Source organism: Ranitomeya imitator, chromosome 3, assembly GCF_032444005.1.
Source record: "Ranitomeya imitator isolate aRanImi1 chromosome 3, aRanImi1.pri, whole genome shotgun sequence".
NCBI classification, from domain to species: domain Eukaryota; kingdom Metazoa; phylum Chordata; class Amphibia; order Anura; family Dendrobatidae; genus Ranitomeya; species Ranitomeya imitator.
Window position 1 is genome coordinate 652250985 of NC_091284.1, and position 20429 is coordinate 652271413.

Genomic DNA, 20429 nt, shown 5'->3' on the forward strand with positions numbered 1-20429 from the left:
AATCACCTGTGCATCTGGCAGCTCTCATCCTACAGCACTGTCAGTTTGGTGATAGAAGGAATACAGCAAATGATAGATCAATGTGTGCACAACCTAAAGTGGTGCATGGGTAGGTTCCCAAACCATTAGACCAAGCAATAACAAAACCCAGCACTCAACTTTGTTGTGAAAAGGAAAACGGATAATTTATTGTATCCCAAGCAAACGTTTCGGTCACACATGGGACCTTCGTCAGTAACAAGAACTGGGATGAAGATAAATACTAGTGGCTATATACGCTGCCAATGATTTCCTGAGTGCAGCGCCAATTTAAATGAGAGTCTCCTGATGCAGCCTTGCAGATGGCTGATTCCGCGGTGTCCATACTCATGCAGCGCTGCACTCAGGAAATCATTGGCAGCGTATATAGCCACTAGAAGGAGTACAGCAGACCTTACAGTGCCTTTGGATGAGAGTTGCAGATGCATAGGTGTTAGTAATGAGGCACAGCTCTGCTGTACTCCCCTTCCTTGCTTGTAATCACAGTAGAAGCCTCCAATGATACAAGTGAGGAGAGCAGAGCTGTTCTGTTTGTCTTCCCCTCCTGCTTATGATTGCTGAACATCATACAGGGAAAAAAGTCAATACTCCCAGATATGGATCTCTGTTAACACCCTCTTATTCTTAGGATATAAACTTTACAAGATAACATCTCTGCCTCTGTTAAGTGATGTGGCCAGTTTAACATGCTCAAACTGGTGAAAGTCCTCTTTAAACAGGTGTTCTGTACCAGATTCTGTTATCCAGATTTCAGACTATAATACCCAAATCTCAACCACGTTTCTACTGGTTTTAATCTGGAGTCCCACGTTAATCTGACCTTAGGAATCCTACACATATAGATAATATGGGATAGTAAGTCCGGCAATTATTTGTCCTTACTGCAAGTCTGGGATGTTTTTTTTTTTTCTGTCAAAAATAAAAGCATGGCATGCTGCAATGTAACGTATATGTATGATGGTATTATCCCTTAGAAGAATGACTGTACATAAGGTATCCAACAAAGCTCCCCTAACGAACAGTATATAAATTCAGTTTTCTTCTTTTGTGTTTTTCTTCCCTCAGTGTCGATCTGTGAAGATCACAATCCTCGGAGAAGAGGGGGTTCCTGTACAGGTTGATGGAGAAGCTTGGATCCAGCCTCCTGGGGTTATAAAAATTGTGCACAAAAACCGGGCCCAGATGTTAACCAGGGACAGAGTAAGTCCAGTTAGGAATATCTGTAGAATTACCATTTCTGATTTTTTTTTTTTTGATGGATTTTAACCTTTTCTCGGAAAATGTTCTTCTTCGCTGGATCTTAACAATTTAAATAATGGAGCAATTTCTGGTCTCATTCTAATGTTCCAGTCACATAATTGATGCCAAAATGTAATTCTGTATTATCATTGCTGCAAGAAATGACTAGCTCTTTGAGTCATGTCTATAAATATTTTACTATCTTCCTGTGTTGGTTATTTATGAGCATGGCAACAAAAATGGTTATATCTGTTACAAACTCCAAATATGTAGTGTATACCAATGTTTCCATTCCAAATGGTGATGACACTGTTTGCTATATGAGCCCTGCAGCCAATCAGTGGTCCCTCTTAGTCTGCCATGCTCTCACTTTTTCCGCTTGTTAGAGGTTCATCGGAAGGAAGTGAGCGCACAGCAGCCCAATGGCGGTATCTGATTGGCTGCTACACCTACGTGGCATAACAATGTCACACAAACCCCGGGAGACTCTGTGCCAACAATGCTGGAATGGCGCTAGTTCGGGTGGTATGGATCATTTGTCTTTTACAAGGGGGATTACTTGATTTAGAAAGGGGTTGTCCAAGTAAGTGCAACTCCTTTTAAGCAAGGCATATGAGATGTAAAGATTTGAGAAAAAAATGAGCTTTGATTAAACATATAGTGCAAATCTGTTAAACGTGGGATCTTTTCCCCTCACATTTTCTTCCATGCTCAACTTTCTTTTTCTTACCTGTTTCAGATAGTCGGATTTTGACTTATCTACTAAGCTGTTTTTAGAATTTGGAGTCTGATTTCCTATGATTCCAGTCATATAATCCTACGGCAGTATCATCAATCATTGTGAGATGTTGCTCTCCCCGTGTGCGGTTATAGACTGCTGAGCAGTGACATCTGTCACAATGTGTTCAGTTTGGTGATGTCTCATAACATGAAGGATGTGCACAATGCTGACATTCTCTATACATTTTATTGAGGGGAAATTAGGAGATAAAGTGAGTTCTGTGTGATTGATAGTGCTAAATATGGAGGTAATATCTTTGGGTATAGACAGTGATACATAAGAGTAGGACGGAGCTGGATCTGCTTAGAATAAAGAGTAGATGACTGATTAGACTCCTGCGTCAGCTCACAGTAACAGGCTGTTCTTTCTGGCTTGTTTTGTCAGACATTACTTCCATATTCTGATGGCACAACTAGGACATAAAAAATAGGCTATTTTTGAGCTTTTATATTTGAAAAGAGTCAAGACCCTTGTCCCCAGCATCTCTCATATAATACTTCTAGCTAAAAGTGTTACACCTTAGTCCTAAAGTAAAGTCAGTGAAGGAAGGAATGTAAGTGAAGAGGTTGTGTCAGTTCTCATAACAGCTCTAGTATAATACAGGAAACACACTGGAGCATCTCTCCTTAGAACTGTGTATGTATATATATATATATATATATATATATATATATATATATATATATATATATATATATATATATATATATATATATGTACATATGTATATGTATATATATATATATATATATATATGTGTGTATATATATATATATATATATGTATATATATGTATATATATATATATATGTATATATATATATATATATATATATATATATACATATACACATACTAGATGGTGGCCCGATTCTCACGCATTGGGTATTCTAGAATATGTATGTAGTTTATTTATGAAGATTTAAGAATAATGAAATGAATACACAGCGGGCGCGACCGATGAGCGAAGCTTGGTTCAAATCCCGCGCCAATTCGCGGCTGGACTGTGCCAGTCGCTGATTGGTCGCGCCTGGCCGCGACCAATCATTGAAGCCAGGGCCGGCTCCAGGTTTTTGAGGGCCCCGGGCGAAAGAGTCACAGTGGGCCCCCCCTTTAACACATACCACGATTCATGATGCACAGATACAACAGAGAAATATATCACCGCCACGTAGCATATAACACAGCCCAAGTAGTGTATAGCACAATCTACGTAGTATATAGCACAGCCACATAGCATATAACACAGCCCACGTAGTATATTGCATAGCCCACATAGTATGTAACACAGCCACGTAGCATATAACACAGCCCACGTAGTATATAGCACAATCCACGTAGTATATAGCACAGCCACATAGCATATAACACAGCACACGTAGTATATTGCACAGGCCACGTAGTATATTGCACAGCCACATAGCATATAACACAGCCCACGTAGTATATAACCCAGCCCACATAGCATGTAGCACAGCCACGTAGCATATAGTACAGCCACGTAGCATATAACACAGCCACGTAGCATATAACACAACCACGTAGCATAAAACAGTCACGTAGCATATAACACAGCCCACGTAGCATATAACACAGCCCACGTAGCATATAAAACAGCCCACGTAGTATATAGCACAGCCATGTAGTATGTAGCACAGCCATGTAGTATGTAGCACAGCCATGTAGATTATAGCACAGCCCATGTAGTATATAGCACAGCCTACGTAGTATATAGCACAGCCCACGCAGTATATACTGTAGCACAGCCCACGTAGTATATAGCACAGCCCACATAGTATAGCAAAGCCCATGTAGTATATAGCACAGCCCACGCAGTATAAAGCACAGCCCACGCAGTATAAAGCACAGCCCACGTAGTATATAACACAGCCCACGTAGTATATAACACAACCCACACAGTATATAGCACAGCCCACGCAGTATATAGCACAGCCCACACAGTATATAGCACAGCCCATGCGTTATATAGCACAGCCCACGTAGTATATAGCACAACCCACGCAGTATATAGCACAGCCCACGCAGTATATAACACAGCCCACACTGTGAGCTGAAACGTTACCTGAATATGTGGGTAAATTAAACCCTGCACATTTTTACATTGGAACAATAGAGTGCTGCCTCTTTTTTTGAAATTTTATGAAACTTGGATGATCGGTGGCTGGTTGTCTGGGGGCCTTGCACCCGAAGATAAGTATTTCTGTGCTGTTCCCCTTTTTTCTCGTTATATATATATATATTTATATAGATAGATAGATAGATACTAGATGGTGGCCCGATTCTAAAGCATCGGGTATTTTAGAATATGTATGTATGTATATAGCAGCCACATAGTATATAGCACAGGCCACGTAGTATATAGCAAATATTACGTGGCCTGTGCTATATACTATGTGGCTGCTATATACATACATACATATTGTAGAATACCCGACGATGCGTTAATACAGGCCACGCAGTATATAGCAGCCACGTAGTATATAACACAGGCCACATAGTATATAACACAGGCCACGGAGTGTATAACACAGCCCACAGAGTGTATAACACAGCCCACGTAGTATATAACACAGCCCACAGAGTGTATAACACAGCCCACGTAGTATATAACACAGCCTACAAACTATATAACACAGCCCACGCAGTATATAGCAGCCACGCAGTATATAACACAGGCGACATAGTATATAACACAGCCCACGCAGTATATAACACAGCCCACATACTATATAACACATGGCCCATGTAGTATATAGCAGCCACGCGGTATATAACACTGCCCACGCAGTATATAACACATGGCACGTAGTATATAGCACAGCCCACGCAGTATATCACACAGCCCACGGAGTATATAACACTGCCCATGTAGTATAAGGCAGCCATGTAGTATATAACGCAGCCCACACAGTATTTAGCAGTGTGGGCACCATATCCCTATTAAAAAAAAAATTTAAATAACAAATAGTTATATACTCACCCCCTGAGATCCAGCGAAGCTGTGCCGAGAAGCGCGGCTGCCGTCATCTTCCGTTCCCAGGCTGCATTACGAAATTACCCAGATGACTTAGCGGTCTCACGAGACCGCTAAGTCTTCTGTGTAATTTCGCAATGCATCTCTGGGAACGGCAGATGGCCGCGGGCGCGAGCGCATCGTCGGACTACGGAATGTGAGAATAGCAGGTTTTTTGTTTTTTTATTATTTTTAACATTACATCTGTGTACTATTGATGCTGCATAGGCAGCCTCAATAGTAAAAAGTCCCGCGGCAATGTCGCTGATTGGTCGCGCCGGCTGGGCGCGTCCAATCAGCGAAGCGGGATTTAAATCCTGCGCCAATGTCGGCTGGGCACGACCAATCAGCGAAGCGGGATTTAAATCCCGCGCCAATGTCCGCTGGGCGCGACCAATCAGCGAAGCGGGATTTAAATCCCACGCCAATGTCGCTGATTGGTCGCGTGCCGGCTGGGCGCTACCAATCAGCGAAGCCAATGTCGGCTGGGCGAGACCAATCAGCGAAGCGGGATTTAAATCCCCCGCCAATGTCACTGATTGGTAGCGCCCAGCCGGCGCGTGCGACCAATCAGCGAAGCGAGATTTAAATCTCGCGGCAATGTTGCTGATTGGTCGCGCGGTGTATTGCGGTCTCGCGAGATGATGACGTGGTTTCGCGAGACCGTCACGTCATCATCTCGCGAGACCGTAATGCATGGACCGGTCACCGGAGCGTTGCGAGGAGCCGTAAAGGCCGGTTCTGGATGCGGGGGCCGATGGACGGTGAGTATATAATGATTTTTTATTTTTTTTATTATTTTTAACATTAGATCTTTTTATTATTGAGGCTGCATAGTAAAAAGTTGGTCACACAGGGTTAATAGCAGCGTAAACGCTGTGTAACGCAGCCATTAACCCTGTGTGAGCGCTGACTGGAGGGGACTATGGAGCGGGCACTGACTGCGGGGAGGAAAGAGCGGCCATTTTTCCGCCGGACTGTGCCCGTCGCTGATTGGTCGTGGCTGTTTTACCGCGACCAATCAGCGACTTGGATTCCATGACAGACAGAGGCTGCGACCAATGAATATCCGTGACAGACAGAAGGGCAGACAAACAGAAAGACTGAAGTGACCCTTAGACAATTATATAGTAGATATATATAGATATATATATATATATATATATATATATATATATATATATATATATATATATATATACAGTACAGACCAAAAGTTTTGACACACCTTCTCATTTAATGATTTTTTTGACTATGAAAATTGTACATTCACACTGAAAGCATCAAAACCATGAATTAACACATGTGGAATTATATACTTAACAAAAAAGTGTGAAACAACTGAAAATATGTCTTATATTCTAGGTTCTTCAAAGTAGCCACCTTTTGCTTTGATGACTGCTTTGCACACTCTTGGCATTCTCTTAATGAGCTTCAAGAGGTAGTCACCGGGAATGGTCTTCCAACAATCTTGAAGGAGTTCCCAGAGATGTTTAGCACTTGTTGGCACTTTTGCCTTCACTCTGCGGTCCAGCTTACCCCAAACCATCTCGATTGGGTTCAGGTCTGGTGACTGTGGAGGCCAGGTCATCTGGCGTAGCACCCAATCACTCTCCTTCTTGGTCAAATAGCCCTTACACAGCCTGGAGGTGTGTTTGGGGTCATGCAAACTGGATTGAATAGCATGCCGCTGCAAGATGCTGTGGTAGCCATGCTGGTTCAGTATGCCTTCAATTTTGAATAAATCCCCAATAGTGTCACCAGCAAAGCACCCCCACACCATCACACCTCCTCCTACATGCTTCACGGTGGGACCAGGCATGTAAAGTCCATCTGTTCACCTTTTCTGCGTTGCACAATGACACGGTGGTTGGAACCAAAGATCTCAAATTTGGACTCCTCAGACCAAAGCACAGATTTCCACTAGTCTAATGTCCATTCCTTGTGTTCTTTAGCCTAAACAAGTCTCTTCTGCTTGTTGCCTGCCCTTAGCAGTGGTTTCCTAGCAGCTATTTTACCATGAAGGCCTGCTGCACAAAGTCTCCTCTTAAGGCCGGAGTCACACATGCGAGAAACACGTCCGTGTCTCGCATGTGAAAACCAAGCTCTGGCGCCGGCACTCCAGAGTGGAGCGTGCAGCCGCATAGCAACACATGGAGCCGCTTTCTCCGCTCCCAAGTGCCAGCGCCAGAGATTGGTTTTCACATGCAAGACACGGACGTGTTTCTCGCATGTGTGACTCCGGCCTAACAGTTGTTGTAGAGATGTGTCTGCTGCTAGAACTCTGTGTGGCATTGACCTGGTCTCTAATCTGAGCTGCTGTTAACCTGCGATTTCTGAGGCTGGTGACTCGGATAAACTTATCCTCAGAAGCAGAGGTGACTCTTGGTCTTCCTTTCCTGGGGCGGTCCTCATATGAGTCAGCTTCTTTGTAGCGCTTGATAGTTTTTGCAACTGCACTTGGGGACACTTTCAAAGTTTTCCCAATTTTTCGGACTGACTGACCTTCATTTCTTAAAGTAATGCTGGCCATTCGTTTTTCTTTACTTAGCCGCTTTTTTCTTGCCATATTACAAATTCTAACAGTCTATTCAGTAGGACTATCAGCTGTGGATCCACCAGACTTCTGCACAACACAACTGATGGTCCCAACCCCATTTATAAGGCAAGAAATCCCACTTATTAAACTTGACAGGGCACACCTGTGAAGTGAAAGCCATTCCCAGTGACTACATCTTGAAGCTCATCAAGAGAATGCCAAGAGTGTGCAAAGCAGTCATCAAAGCAAAAGGTGGCTACTTTAAAGAACATAGTTTTGATGCCTTCAGTGCAAATTTACAATTTTCATAGTCATGAAAATACAGAAAAATCTTTACATGAGAAGGTGTGTCCAAACTTTTGGTCTGTACTGTATATATCCTATTCCTTCTGGAAATGTATAAATAAAATGGCGTCTGGACATTACCAGTTGGTGTGTGTGTGACTGCACAATGACTCTGTCCAACCAGTGCTGACTGTGGGTGGGATTGTAATGCCCAGTTTTCTATATATTCGTAAATATTCAGAAGGATTAACAGGGACAGCACAACACAGACGTAAAAGGAAAGTTGCTCCAGAATAGTTATTTCTTGGGGAATATATGTTTTTACGAAGATGAACATGTCAGGAATAGTGACTGTAAGCTGTAGGCTGCTAGCTAATTTTTTTATTTTATTTTTTAAATGTTATTGCAGAGCTGACTAAGGCTAGGTTCACATTAGCTTTTATGTGCGCATCCTGATGATACGCTGCGCAAACGCATGCTAAAAGGCATGCAAAAGCATGCTTACGTCTGCGCATCATCTTATGCATGACACAAACCAAAACGCTGCTTGTACACCATGTTAAAGGTATGTACGCATGACGCATGCGGATGTATGCGGATCATATGCTGCTCACATAAACGCTAATGTGAACCCAGCCTCAGGCTGATATTTGACACATAGTATAAAAGGAGCACTAAATTAAAATTTAACACGATAATATCACACATGTGTGGTAGGTAACCTGTCTAGAGGTTCTTACAACTGGAGATAAGTGATGATGGCAGTAGACCTTTTTTCTTTACTACCTCTTGGTCATCCCATTGGAGATTTTTACAGACAGCATCTCTTAAAGGAGTTGTCCTGGTGAAAAGTTCCCCAGGGGCGTGGATCAGTAAAAATAGCAAATTAAATGATAGTAGCCTATCAGCCCCCACCTGGATCCAGCACAGGCCGCACCCTGTTCTTAGCTGACACAGGAAAAGGAAACGTCACTGTTTCACCAGCAGTTGGATCGGCTGCAGCCTGTGATTAGCTGCAGTGGTTAGGTGACTTGAACAGCATGTCATAAGCAGCTTATTGCCTAACTGATGCAGCCAATTACAGGCCACATTGGTCCTCTTTATGGGTCAGTGCAGACCACGGTGCTGCCTGCACTGGATACAGGTGGGTGCTGATAGGAGTATCATTTATTTTTATAGCCTCTGAGGAACATTTTTGTGCTCATTGAACCCCTTTAAGATTCGTTACATGGGCTTATAATCAGCAAATGAACTTTTAAACAATGGTTTGTCCTATGAAGTAAAATACTTATGGGTGGGCTGATTGGAGTGTTTATGCGAGTCATGAAATTATCATTGTTGGCAGCACATCAACGTGTGAAAACTGGGAACGTGCTGCTGAAAACATGCATGCTGTATGAGGACAGAGCAATTGGATGAATCGCTCTGTGTCAGTACATGTAGATTGACCAGCGCATGAAAGGAGCCATAAACGAGTGCCGAGTGACTTGCATATATAAAATAGTTGCTTACTATGAACCGATGATTGTATTCCACTGCAGAGCTTTAGCTGCATCATTTCTATGTTGCAGTCTGAGGACTTGAGAAGTAGGATGCTCTGTGTCTAGATAATGGTCCATGGCCAGCTCTGGAATGACGTAGGATAGCATGCGGAGTTCATTCATGTAAGTGAGGTGGTTGAATACCCTAAATTAAACACCTGCATCATAAGGGTACGCAGCTCTGCTGCACAATGATCTGGACCAGCGAGTGCTGATGATTTGTTTCTAATCCTAGAGGCTCCTGCTGTTGTGCCGATTTCTAGGTAACTGGACCTCTGCCCGCCTCTCTGTGCCCCGTGCCTGGAGGACTCTCACATGTACTCTAAAGACCAATCTAGATCTACACTGATCTATAGTAATCCTACAATGTTGCAGCAATATGGCTACTTACATGTTCAGTGTCCAGCACAATACTTGCTCACTGAGTCCGATAGAAAAGCATGAGACACAGGGATTAATTAATACAAGGGATACTACAGTTTCCTATTTTACTTGTTGATTGGAGAGCCATGAGCTGCTGCGAGGAGACGCTTCTAATGAGATCTTAGCTATGTGGTGCAGGCATTGATTAACAAGCCAACCGGAAACCATCCAAGTGACATTTCTACTGGAGTCAATACCAGCAGTATGTTTATATCCAGAGATCAGGACTCTATAAAGTGCTGACCTTTCTGTATAAATTGCTCTCTGAACAGGCTTTTGAGAATACATTAAAGTCCTGGGAAGATAAGCAGAAGTATGACTCCTGCAAGCCGGCCCTTCGCCCTCACCTATACTCTCCACAAGCGGTGGACTTGGCTTCAGAAGAAGAGGTCACTCTGATTAATCTCTGCTCCCGGGCTGCAGAGGAACTCATTTCTAGGTAGGTTTCTCCCTAAGGTTTTGAGCAATGTGTAATGTGCCATGTGTGCCTGGGCTAGATTCTGTTCTTCCAGTGCCAGTAGTCTGTATGGTAACTAGTAATAAACACATAATTTGGTGAATTACTTCAGACTTAAGTTTTGGGTCATTCCAGGGCAAGTGAACCAATGATTTTTACCTCTATATTTTTAATTCTTTTGAGATTTTGTTATTTGGTAAAAAGTGCAAATTTCGGTGTTGTCTGCCTTTACATTTCTCCTCATAACTCAGGCTAGAAGAAAGATAGAGAAACAAAATAAACACCATTCTACTCAGAACTGTACAGGCTTTTACCAGATATGTCACAAGAGTTTCTTTGTGAATATTTTACCCATGCGAACGTAAAATTTTAAAACGCATTTCCGAAATAAAAAGTTTAATTAAAAATGTCAAAAACTGCACACGTGCCTGCTATGCTCCTAGCAATATCTGTACCAAAATTCAAGTTGGGATCGTGATGGGATCATATTTTAAAAAAAAATAAAACTATTACAGTGTCATTTCGAAAATCTTGAATTCATATCTGTTCAGCCTGTGGTCTAAAAGTGTGGGGTCTATATTTACCAAGTAATCCATGATTTTCAGTTGTTACTGTATTATTTTATTACGTTACAGCTTAGAAGCAGAAGAGGACAGGGCTCAACCTGAGAATGACCAGGGGTAGAATGTAGAGCAGATGACCGGCCGGCAGCTCGAGCCTCCAGAGGCCGTATTCACACCAAGTCTTAACACCCAGGCAACTTTTCAAATGGAGTGAGAAAATTCAATTTGTAATTTTCAAGTTGTAATTTGAAAAGAAAAAAGGAAGAAACTCACACAAACATAAAATCAGATTCAAGGCTTAAAAATAAAAAATATATGATAGGTCCCAAGTTGAATCCCTGTACAAACAAAAACACAAGTAACACACGTGCATTTTTTCACAATTTTAAGACATACGTTTTTTTCACAATTGCGCATCAAAGAATTTGATTTCTCCAAAACAAAATATAAAGAAACATAGTCTTGTGACAGATCAAATGAAAGCTGGTACCGTTCTGATAAAAATGATGCCTCTCCCACCTCTTTATCTTAATTCTAGTCCGAGATATGATAAAAAATGTAAAGCCATACCAGGCCAAAATTCGCACTTTTTCAAATCTTTAGAAGTCTGTAAAAAATTTACTTGATGAAGAAAAAAAAACTAAAAACTTTTAATTTGTAATTAACTAGATTTGTACTTCATAAAAAACAAAAATAAAAAAAATCTAAAGACGTCAGGTAAAAAAAAATATTCATATTTGGATCACTTGATGTGGAATGACCCTTTTGGTAAATTCCAGATGATGGGCAATTTATTATCTGTTCTCACTCTTGTTACCACTGTCTACCTTCTGTGCTGCTGGGTACTTGCTGGGCACCTGCCGTGCTGCTGGCTACTTACTGAGCGCCTGCCATGCCGCTGGGTACTTTCTGAGCACCTGCCATGCTCCTGGGTACTTGCTGGGCACCTGCCGTGCTGCTGGCTACTTAATGAGCGCCTGCCATGCCGCTGGGTACTTTCTGAGCACCTGCCATGCTCCTGGGTACTTGCTGAGCGCCTGCCGTGCTGCTGGGTACTTGCTGGACATATGCTGTGCTGCTGGGTACTTTCTGAGCACTTGCTGTGCTGCTGGGTACTTTCTGAGCACCTGCTGTGCTGCTGGGTACTTGCTGGGCACCTGCTGTGCTGCTGGGTACTTTCTGAGCACCTGTCGTGCTGCTGGGTACTTTCTGAGCACTTGCTGTGCTGCTGGGTACTTTCTGAGCACTTGCTGTGCTGCTGGGTACTTTCTGAGCACCTGTCGTGCTGCTGGGTACTTTCTGAGCACTTGCTGTGCTGCTGGGTACTTTCTGAGCACTTGCTGTGCTGCTGGGTAGTTTCTGGGCATCTGCTGTGCTGCTGGGTACTTGCTGGGCACCTGCTGTGCTGCTGGGTACTTTCTGAGCACCTGTCGTGCTGCTGGGTACTTTCTGAGCACTTGCTGTGCTGCTGGGTACTTTCTGAGCACCTGTCGTGCTGCTGGGTACTTTCTGAGCACTTGCTGTGCTGCTGGGTACTTTCTGAGCACTTGCTGTGCTGCTGGGTACTTTCTGAGCACCTGCTGTGCTGCTGGGTACTTTCTGAGCACCTGCTGTGCTGCTGGGTACTTTCTGAGCACTTGCTGTGCTGCTGGGTACTTTCTGAGCACTTGCTGTGCTGCTGGGTAGTTTCTGAGCACCTGCTGTTCTGCTGGGTAGTTTCTGAGCACCTGCCGTGCTGCTGGGTACTTGCTGGGCATCTGCTGTGCTGCTGGGTACTTTCTGGGCATCTGCTGTGCTGCTGGGTACTTTCTGAGCACCTGCTGTGCTGCTGGGTACTTTCTGGGCATCTGCTGTGCTGCTGGGTACTTGCTGGGCACCTGCTGTGCTGCTGGGTACTTTCTGAGCACCTGTCGTGCTGCTGGGTACTTTCTGAGCACCTGTTGTGCTGCTGGGTACTTTCTGGGCATCTGCTGTGCTGCTGGGTACTTGCTGGGCACCTGCTGTGCTGCTGGGTACTTTCTGAGCACCTGTCGTGCTGCTGGGTACTTTCTGAGCACCTGCTGTGCTGCTGGGTACTTTCTGGGCATCTGCTGTGCTGCTGGGTACTTGCTGGGCACCTGCTGTGCTGCTGGGTACTTTCTGAGCACTTGCTGTGCTGCTGGGTAGTTTCTGAGCACCTGCCGTGCTGCTGGGTACTTGCTGGGCACCTGCTGTGCTGCTGGGTACTTGCTGGGCATCTGCTGTGCTGCTGGGTACTTGCTGGGTATCTGCTGTGCTGCTGGGTACTTGCTGGGCATCTGCTGTGCTGCTGGGTACTTGCTGGGTATCTGCTGTGCTGCTGGGTACTTGCTGGGCATCTGCTGTGCTGCTGGGTACTTTCTGAGCACCTGCCATGCTGCTGGGTACTTGCTGGGCATCTGCTGTGCTGCTGGGTACTTGCTGGGCATCCGCTGTGCTGCTAAGTACCTGCTGTGTTGCTGTACTGGGTACAGTACAAACAAAAACATACCTCCCAAAAAGAAAAATAAAACAAAACAACTCCAGATGTTAAACTAATGTACAGTATCATGATGGTGTCATAGGATACACTCCACCTAACATGGCTCCCAATAGAGGAATTCCCTGAACGCTATTCAATAGCAAGTAGTTTTCTCGCCATATGCAGCAGGTAGGCCGTGGGCAGCTTTACTGATACATATATAATTGCACCTTATTGTAAACACCAAAACATGATATGCAGTCTGCAGTAGATCAGAAAATCTGAACAAAGCAGCTGACCGCTTCATAGCTTGTGTATCATACCCACCTCTTCACCCACACCTTGAGGACATTGGTCTGTCGGTCTGGAATCCAGCTTTTGATTTACATGGCACCATATCTGTTGTCTCCACTTGTTCTGTCCTTAAAAGTTAAAGGGGTACTCCCATGTCCAAGATCCTATCCCAATATGTAGTAGATGTAATAATAATAATATTAGCAAATACCTCCAATTAGAAATGTATTAAAGTTCTTCTGATTCGCTATTTTGCTTCAGTATGTGCAGGGCATTGCAGTTATTTAGGGATTCATGGTTACGACCACAAACGGTTAACTGTCACTATATGAGTGGTCGTAACCATGGATACCTAAGCTACTGCAATGCCCTGCACATAAGGTAAGCAAAATAGCGAGTCAGAAGAACTATGCTACATTTCTAATTGGAGGTATTTGCTATTATTATTGTTACATCTCCTGCACATTGGGATAGGATCTTGGAGATGGGAATACCCTTTTAAATTTTAATTTAAGTCATTTAAAGAAAATATGTCGTCAGAAAATGACAAATTATTTAAATCATTTTTTTTAAGTTAAAGGGAACTTGACAGCAGGACGTTCCCCTCCTCAAGTAGCAGTAGCAGCTTCCTAAAGACTTTTGGACTGAGGTCTTTATTATGTGTTTTTTTGTCTGTGCTGGAAAACTGAAGCTTAATCTTGGTGCTCTTATCCCAGGACTAGTCTGGGAACGCAGTCGCTCATCTCTACTGCTCGCTGGCATCATGCCCCAGCAGGTGGGTGGTAAACCAGTTGTGCAGAGAGGAGATCAAGTCATCCCTCTTCTCGTCCTCTCTGTTCTCTCTGTGTACGCTGGTTTATCAGTCACACTGCTGGGGCATGAAGACAGCGACGTGCAGAGATCAGGACCGCGTTCCCTCCCATACTAGTCCTGGGACAATAGCAACAAGATTAAACGTCACTTTTGTAGTAAAAACACATAGACTAAAGACCTCACTATAAAAGTCTTCCGGAAGATAATACGGCACTGCTAACTCTTTATTCTGGTAAATTCTGCTGCCCCTTTCCTTTTACATTTTATTTAGCAAGCGAAAACATTTGTTAGATCTTCCACATCTCTTTTTAAATTTACACTTGTACTCCCTGCTCTATAGAGCAGACTTTTCTACAGGTTCATTATCATCACAGTCAGTTTTTCCTCCTTTAACAATGACATTTACTCAGATTGCAGCATTCCCACTTTATACTTCTGTCCAAATAGGATCTGAATCATGTTTTTTCTGTGCCCAACAGTATATTATACCTAGTAGCCAGTGGGAAAAATGTAATATATTTTGTAAAAGTAAATAGTGATTTTAAAAAACAAAAACTAAATTGATCTAAAAACATTTAAACAGTGGGTCATGTTCTGATGACATTCCCTTTTAAAGTGAATGTATGTTTGGTTGTGCGAGCCTCATTACAGAATACTTGTATATTGTAAAATATCACGGTCACATATTGTATAGGTAAGACAGTGAGGACATCTTGTGGAGAAGGTAGGTATTGCAAATAAATAATAAAAGTTTATTTACCTATTTTTTTATTTTTTTTTTGGAGCTCAGAAGTTACGGTGCTACATACAAAAACATTACATTATTATTTCAACATTTTCCTGTTTACTTTCCTAATGTTTTTCTTTATTTACAAGACTTGCTTCAACATGTAAAATCATTAACATCTGACACATTAGAAAAGTTATTACATAATTTTCTTTGGACTAGATTATATGAATAAGGATATTTTCTCTTTCAGTAACTAATCACTACTAATAATAAAAATGTTATGGATATGATTTAACGTTTTCAGAATTTCCTAGTCAGAGGACCATTGTCAACTAAAAGTGTTACTAAATAATCATAGCTGAATCTACTTTTTCCCTTTCAGAATATGTGAAGCTGCAAAAACGCATGGCTTGCTGGAGCAAGAGTTGGCACATGCAGTAAATGCCTGCTCACATGCACTGAATAAAGCCAATCCCAGGTTTCCTGAGGTAGGTCAATACAGGTCGGGAATGAGCCTTTTGGGCTATTTCACTTAAGTGTCCAAGAGCCTGGCATTTTGGGTGTTCCCTTCTTTATTGTGGCATTGCTATACCAATACTCCCTGACTGCCACGTGTGATATTTCTTTTATAGTGCTGGGATTACATAGTGCTGTTTACCTTATCAGTGCAGAAAAATAGTGGAACTGATGGGTTGTCTGTGATGTAAATCTGAAAATATCAATTGTGAGATGAGGGAAGAATTTTGAACTACCGTATATCTTTTACATTGGCCCGTCAGGTTACACGACGTGCTTCCACAGCCCCCCAAACCGCATTAATGAAATAGTCCAGTGATTTTTGTTTTAATACACACTGTAACTATTCAATAACTATATAGAATTCAGTGAGTATTACTTTATCTAGTTTTTTTTCTTTCTGTCTGAAAATTCCTGGATTCTTTTTCTTCAGTTGGCTCATGTGATCACATGGTAAACCCTTGGGAATTACGTGACTTTTGTGTTCACTGAAAGGGGTCACCTCTATGGTGAAATTGGATAGACCGTTCTGCTGAAGTTCTCAACTAGAGGAGACATAGGCTATATTCACACTTTGCGGATTTTGCTGCGGATCCGCAGCAGTTTCCCATGAGTTTACAGAACAATGTAAACCTATGAGAAACAAAAAACGCAGTGCACATGCTGCGGAAAAAACCGCGCGGAAACGCTGCGGTTTACATTCCGCAGCATGTCACTTCTTTTCTGCGGATTTTCACCTGCTCCAATAGAAAACTGCAGATGAAAATCCGCAGAAGAAACCGCAGTTAAAACCGCGATAAATCCGCAGTAAAAACCGCGACGGGTTTTCACTGCGGATTTTGTAATTCTGCTGCGGAAAAATCCGCAGTGGAATCTGCAAAGTGTGCACATAGCCATAAACTTTCATCGCAGTTACAGATGATGATTGTACAGTTCATGTCACACAGTTATATTGTAAAAGATGTCATTTCAGCCTCATGACTATACTTTTAATATAATAGCTCATTTAGAAGAATAAAGAAGAAAGCCTAATCAATGTTCTCTCAGAGATAGTACTGGGCTCTAGCTGGCAACATAAGGATGAACTGGTGCATCATGGGAATAAACGCCAAGACAAAATGTAGGAAATAAGATGGAGATTAAGGAGAAGATTAGAGAAGGCTGAACTGCATGGATGAAAATACATGCTAGACATGCAATGATTGTATGATAGCGTAGTTACAATGGTTCTTCAATTACCGTGTTGTTCTGCATAAAATCAGAAAATTACTTTTCATGCGGATGTCTTACCTCTTATTAAGTGTTATCTCCTATACGAATGATTTGTGTTTTTAATGAACATGATTGCATGTAAAGATTCCCATGTGGTCCAATCAATTAGTAAAAGAAGTGTGAACCGTGTCTTCGTATACCGAGGGGGGGTATAAAATACCGTATATCTTTGTACAGTGTTAGCCAGTAGGTAGATAGTAGAAGAGACCTGAGTGGTCTTGAAAACTGCTTTTTATTACCAGCTAGCTTTTAAACGGTGTCAACCACTGAGGAATCTGAATTTTGATTATTTTTCTGAGGGGTATAAACAATTTATAGGAACAGCTGTGACCTCTTCTATTCGTTTCATCTGAGGAGACCGTTCAGTGTCTGGGCGATTTCCAAAATGGTCAGCGGCTTTGTTTCCAGACGTCCTACAAACAAGTAACACTGTTGTATCCTCACTGTAGAATCTCACTAGGAACACTGCCATCGAGGTAGCAATGAACGTGAAGGCACTGCACAACGAGACAGAATCGCTCCTGGTTGGGAGAGTCCCACTGGTAAGATCTTGATCTACTCATTCCTTTCTGCAGTACGTTCAGCAGTCCGCTGGCATTTACCTGACGAATTCTTCTTGTACTCACAGCCACAACCACCTTCCTGTTAGTTCTGTGTCTAAAGAATTCCTCACTGCATTGCTCAGTCCACTATCTGGAAAGTTATTGGCCATCATATTTTATACTACTTGATTAATTTAATTTGAAGTGCTAATACTGGATTCTTCAGCATGTGCAGCACCCCTGCGGTACACTTCACTTTATGGCAAGGAGCTCTCCGGGTTTAGTGGACTGATAAGTAAAATCATATTGGCTTCCCTACTGTGACATTCGATACAATTGCATATTTTACACGGTTTATTACAACAGTCTTGATTGCGTTACTCATTCAGACATCTGTTTTTTTCTAGTATGTGAAAGAAAAATGTTTTCCGTCAATGTGCTGGATCAGAATTTTATCAGTGTTTGGTCAGTGTGGCCATTTTTACTCAAGTTAAAAATTAACACAATGGTTTTCTCATATTTAAATTATATAAAAAACCTGTGCAAAGCTTCTCCTACCCTTGACGATGATAAAAATGGAGAGCAAGAGCACACACAGATTTTCCAAGACCCATGGACTTGTATGGGTGATTTTGATCAATGAACTGCATGGTAAGTAAAGGGAACCTGTCACCAGTTTATTAGTATCCAAACAAAAGTCACCACCTTTAACTACTCCTTTATTGCAGTCCACAAACCTGTATTTTATCTACTAACTCCCTGTGTATATCCCAAAAAATACCATTTATGTTTCTCCCGTGCTGTATGCAAATGGCTACAACTCCTCTGTTTTCCTAATCCCTGTCCTCTGGCTTTGATGTCCTGCGCCATCCACTTAGCCCAACGAAGCTCCCGCCTGCACAGTGGCATCACAGGTCAGCGCAGGCGCACTTTGCACCGCCCTACCGAGAGCAGAGCAGAGGCTGTCAATGCTCATGCACCATGCAGGACGTCATTCTGGCTCTTGCGTTATCAGAAACTTGCACTGTCTTTGTTTTCTGTGATACTACTGCGCATGCCAGAGATTAGATCATCTATATCAATGAAATTCAGAGGAGAGCGATTTGGAAAATAGAGGCGGTGCATTCAGCACAGTGATGACGCACATCGCTCGTTACCACTGGAGAAATACAAATGTTATTTTTTGGGATATATAGGGGGAGCTAGTATTAGTAGATAATATACAGGTTCGTGGAATGTGACAAACGAGTAGTTAATGTTGGTGACTTTTGTTTGGATACTGAAAAACTGGTGACAGGTTCCCTTTAATGCATCATTCATTTGTGCTCTCAATTTTAAGAGGCTGTATAGAGGCGCCCTTCACAGATATGTGGATCTTATATATGCACTAATGTGGTAAATGACATTTAGTAGTCCATGCGCCTACTGAAAATTAGTTAAAGGGGTTTTCCCTTTTCATGGCATTGTGCTGCAATTCCTTGCACAGCAGGTTGCTCTTCGACACTGTTTAGGCGAAAGATTATCCAAGAAGTATTGTTTCTCCTTGCGGAGATCGACATGTCTGCAAATTGAGATTCTGGTTTGGCTATTATCCTAAGTCATGTGACAAGGCTCGTTAAAGGGTCGACATTGACTTGTAGGATTGCTACCTTCCAATCGGTGGCACTAGAGTTCTAGTTCTCTTCCTCTCTGAAGAGACAATTTGCAAATTTTGGCAAAAGAGAAACAGATGCAGAGCTAAGTCAGTGTTATGCCTCTGCCTCCTGGTTCTCCGGATCGGTGGGAATCACGGAGGTCCTTATGTCATCACTTTCTGACATAGAGCATAGCCCGCCACTTTCATACATGGCTGACGTTGATCAGACATTTCTAATACATTGATTTCTTATTTGTTTTGCAGCAGCTGGAAGCCCATCATGAAGAGTTTTTATCCAATGCACTGCATGATGTTGAAGTAGAGTTAACGAAGCTGGCGGAGATCTCCTGGCTTTACTATGTCTTACAGCCAGATGAGGAAGAGGTACATGACCTACATTTCTGCATGCCAATATAGGAATGGCTTGGAGTGAAATATCGCTGTCATGAAGGACATCTGCCATAATGTTACTGTCCTAGTTTCAGTGTTTTCTTCTTGTTATTACAGGATCCTCCTCTGGAATACACAAAAAGGAACAGTAGAAGCGCAGTATTTCGTATAGTGCCAAAGTTTAAAAAGGAGAAGGGTCTGAAGCATAAGACGAGCCCTCAGCCTGGTATGTGTCTGCCGCTCATGGTAGTGTCAGGGCAGATGGCACACTGCTTGTCTACCCTAGTTACATCACTGATGAGACTCACAAGATTTCCTATCACTGTAAATGGTCATAAAACCATATTCTTTTGTAAGATGTGTGTCTCATGCATGGGCATAACTAAAAAGATATTGTTTCTTACCAGACTAGTATATACCGTATTTAGATATACTGTTGTCTGGCAGGCCTGTGTATTCTGAAAAAAGAAACTTCTTAATCAGGTTTTCAGGGTAAAACTGCAGCAATTTCTTACATGTGCAGCAAGCCGCATCCCATTGTGCATTTCCTTTTGCAACTCTTCCCTAAGGGTGCTGACTCCAACCCTAATTCCAGCAATCTTTCACTTACTGGGCCGCTTGCTGTAGTTTTGATAAAATCACTTGTTTTAGGAGCAGAGCATTATCATTAGGGAACTAATAAAGCTGCTGCCATGAAGTCCTCCATATTAATCAGCTGTGTGTAACACCATCCCCACCACTGATTTGCAGTTTATGAGTACTCTGTGCATAGCCAGAAAGCTGCCAATCAGTAGTGTGGGCGGGGTTATACAGAGCTCGGCATTCAGAGAACTGGTAATTCTGCAGCAGGTAAAAC

The 20429-nt window shown here is 42.5% G+C and overlaps 1 protein-coding gene across 4 annotated transcripts in view; it reads left to right on the forward strand.

Annotated features, from left to right (window-relative positions):
* Positions 1-20429, forward strand: part of DGKH (diacylglycerol kinase eta) — a 374433-nt gene that overhangs the window by 338065 nt on the left and 15939 nt on the right. For all 4 annotated transcript variants that reach the window (XM_069758220.1, XM_069758222.1, XM_069758219.1 and 1 more), the window contains 6 exons: positions 1105-1239; positions 10154-10320; positions 15600-15705; positions 17455-17547; positions 19448-19567; positions 19691-19799. In XM_069758220.1, the coding sequence (XP_069614321.1) occupies positions 1105-1239; positions 10154-10320; positions 15600-15705; positions 17455-17547; positions 19448-19567; positions 19691-19799 (730 nt within the window). The remainder of the gene's footprint in view (positions 1-1104; positions 1240-10153; positions 10321-15599; positions 15706-17454; positions 17548-19447; positions 19568-19690; positions 19800-20429) is intronic.